The sequence below is a fragment of the Aphanomyces astaci genome (genome assembly GCF_000520075.1).
Source record: "Aphanomyces astaci strain APO3 unplaced genomic scaffold supercont1.1, whole genome shotgun sequence".
NCBI lineage: Eukaryota > Oomycota > Saprolegniomycetes > Saprolegniales > Verrucalvaceae > Aphanomyces > Aphanomyces astaci.
The window spans coordinates 195,969-199,058 of NW_009798264.1; the positions used below are offsets into that span (position 1 = coordinate 195,969).

Sequence of the window (3,090 nt, forward strand, 5' to 3'; positions counted from 1 at the left end):
CCGTAGTCTTTTCGACACACTTGTGGGGCTTCTGCGGTCCTTCAGCTCATGCGTGGGGTACTCTGCGCCCATCTTCACAGCCGTGTGCATCGTGTGGATGACCCAAGTGTGGTGCCACGACGCCTTTTTCCTGGACGTGTACAACAAATTCTTCTCGGCCCCCGCCTTCCTAGGTAACATGTTTTCACCAAATATATCTCATGTATATTGTGTGGCGGACAGGCTTTTACGTGAATAATGCCTCTTGGCCAAGCGGGTCGTACGTGGCCGAAGGGACGCCGCCCGTTGTGACCTACTTGGCCGAAACCATTGTCACCGCCGGCGGCGGCAGTTTCGGGATCGCCATCGCCATCTCGTCCATTTACCGCCGCATCAGGCACAAGAAGTATGTTTGATAAGACAGCAGCCACATGAATTAGCTACCAACTTCCCTTATGACCGCGCATTGGCTGCTGACGTAGGTGGCTCGTGTCCACGGTGTGGTGTCGGTCCAACTCGGTGCTGTCGGCCCTCCATTTGCCCAACTGCATCACGGCCCTCCCGCTGGATCCTTCCAACGGCATCAAAATGGGCAACAAAATGTATTGCAAACCGAGGTACACAAAAACAACTTTCATTGACAATGCTGAAGTTGTTGTGTTGGATGTCAAGTACCATCGCCATCATGGGGTACACGGCCGTCGTCGAGCGTCAGTACGTACGATTCAGAATTTCTCGAGGGTCGGCCATAGTGTTTACTCTGTCACATCGTAGAAAGTGGGGCAAGGACAAGCGGGATGCCAACCAACTACCGAGCCAACTAATCAGCATCTACGCGCTCTTGCCGGTGATGGTCGTGCCGTCATGGGTGTCTTCCTTCGGTACAGTGGACCACAACCATTTCACGCCCACCCCCGCCACACGCCTCGCCCAAGCTAAGCGGTTCATGCATACCCGTGGGTCGTGTGTCGTCTGATGCTTTGTTGACATTTGAACACTCGTGGGTATTGGCTGGGCTGTAGGCAGTGGGTGTGTAGTTTCTAGGTGTATAGAGTACGGTTCATACGAAAATCAGAAACGTTTTTGTTTTCTTGTTGGGTGGCACCGACGCAAACACTTCAAGTAGCATTCATGTGGCTACGTTAGGATTCCATCCTTCCATTCGACGGGAGGCTGCGGGAACAGGCGATAGTTAGTAGCAACGAGAATTCCATGAACATTGCCAACACAACATAATGTTCCATCACGCTTCAAGTATAGCTAGAAGCATCTATCACTGGGATCGGCGCGGTTTGTCGTCTGACGTCGCCGAAGCATCTTTGTTGCTGTCCGCCAAACGCCGCACCTCGTTGTCCAGCTCGTGGACGGCGAACATTTCGACAATTCGGCGGTTTCGTACTTTCTCGCACAAACCCAGTTAATTTTTTAAATGACATTTCAAAGTTATATTATTACATTATAACTTAACGAAGTTAAGGGTGCGTCTGGTAACATTTCAAAAATAATATTCCATTTTCTCGCAAAATGGGACTAACCAAAATGCCATTTTCAAAATGGATGTAAAAGGTCCATTTGTAATGTCGCGTTTTGGACCTCTTCAACGAGTAAATCCCACGTGGAATTATTCGATTTGGGTTAAACCTCTGCAAGCAAGACATCTTTCAATTTTGATCAGATTTGTTGAATAAATATTGCAATATTTCCGGTTACCAGACGAACCCTAACCTAATGGTTGGGCGATATGCCATAAACTTTCGCGTGCAAGTAGATCTCGATGGTGCCTATGGAAGTTGATAAGAGTTCACTAAGTTGGGACAATAGTGGGCAAGAATTGGAGCTTCAAACATTCCATTTTTGAAAAATATAGCTTACTTTGTTCATGAATATCGCAATCATCTAACACTATTTGGTTTACTATCACACGCCGTAGTACATAAGGTCACAACCGTGTATGTAAAGTTTCGCATTGATCCCCTCAATCGTTATACACTTATACTGGCCTAAAGATGGTGTTACGACGATTTCTCCAAAGATAGCAATAAGTTAACAACCATTGTTTGTCATAAATTATAACATAACGTGATCGACCATTGATCGGCCAAATGACCATCGATCGGCCAAGGTGTTTTTCCTCCTTCGAGCGGCGCAACGACAAGATCGTCGTCGCCAGCAGTGAGAATGTTAACTTGGAGTGGCGGCGCAACAACTTGCGCGACTTCCTCCGGCGCAGGGACGGCATCCACTTCGGCTGTTTGCGACGGCGCGGGCGCGGCAACGGCTTCGAGCGACGACGCAGGTGTCGCTGGCACGGCATCCACTTTGGCTGTTTGCGACGGCGCGGGCACGGCACCGGCTTCGGGTGACGCCGCAGATGTCTCGGGCACGGTACCAGCTATGGGTGACGCCGCAGATGTCACATCTTCAAGTACGACGGCATCATGCACAATGATAGGCATGTCCCATCCTCCGTTGCGGGTCATTGGTGGTGGTGGACCCCATCCGGCGTTTCGAGTTTGCACTTGGCTGCGGTCATTTGTATTGGCAGGCGAGTGTGGGCGGCGGCCGCGGTCATTTTGAGGCGAAGGAGTCCGGGGACGGCCGCCACCTCGACCACCGCCTCGACCACCGCCACGACAACCACGGCCAGAGAACGAGTAGTCCGCGTTGCGTCGGTCGTGGTAATACGGGCGGTCGTTACGGCGGTCATCGTAGTATGGTCGGTCGTTGCGGCCGTTGCGGTTGCTGGACAGACGATCCTCGTTCACTTGGAAGCGGCGCTGCACTGATGCCTCGCGCTGGCGGCGACGTCGCTGAGTTGCGGTTTCACGACCTGACGGATCGGGCACCACCACCATCGGCACCGCTCCAGCGCCGATGGCCGTGAAGGTCATGTTGCAAAGGAATTGCATGGACATGTTCGTGTTCGTCATAGCTAACCAGGGAGAAAATGAAAAGAGGCAAGACCATTCAAATTTGTTTATACGGCAGTTGAGAGACAGCACATGAGGAAACTCAACGATTGGTAGAAAAGGTTTGCACGTTAGGTTTATACATTGATTTAAATTGTTAGGATCTAAAATTTAACTGCTCCTGCAGCTCAGTGGTATGTCG

At 50.8% G+C, this 3,090-nt stretch overlaps 2 protein-coding genes across 2 annotated transcripts in view; one reads left to right on the forward strand and one right to left on the reverse strand.

Moving 5' to 3' along the window:
- H257_00072 (hypothetical protein) overlaps positions 1 to 1,038 on the forward strand; it is a 5,017-nt gene extending 3,979 nt beyond the window's left edge. Inside the window, exons 8-12 of the mRNA XM_009822586.1 lie at positions 7 to 173; positions 223 to 385; positions 462 to 596; positions 652 to 693; positions 754 to 1,038. Coding sequence (XP_009820888.1) covers positions 7 to 173; positions 223 to 385; positions 462 to 596; positions 652 to 693; positions 754 to 955 — 709 coding nt within the window. The 3' untranslated portion in view covers positions 956 to 1,038. The remainder of the gene's footprint in view (positions 1 to 6; positions 174 to 222; positions 386 to 461; positions 597 to 651; positions 694 to 753) is intronic.
- A 1,001-nt stretch (positions 1,039 to 2,039) lies between these two features.
- Positions 2,040 to 2,894, reverse strand: H257_00073 (hypothetical protein; the record flags this gene model as incomplete). The annotated part of the gene is made up of 1 exon (XM_009822587.1): positions 2,040 to 2,894. One exon carries the CDS (start codon positions 2,892 to 2,894, stop codon positions 2,040 to 2,042), a length of 855 nt encoding a protein of 284 aa, XP_009820889.1.
- Positions 2,895 to 3,090: the final 196 nt, after the last annotated feature.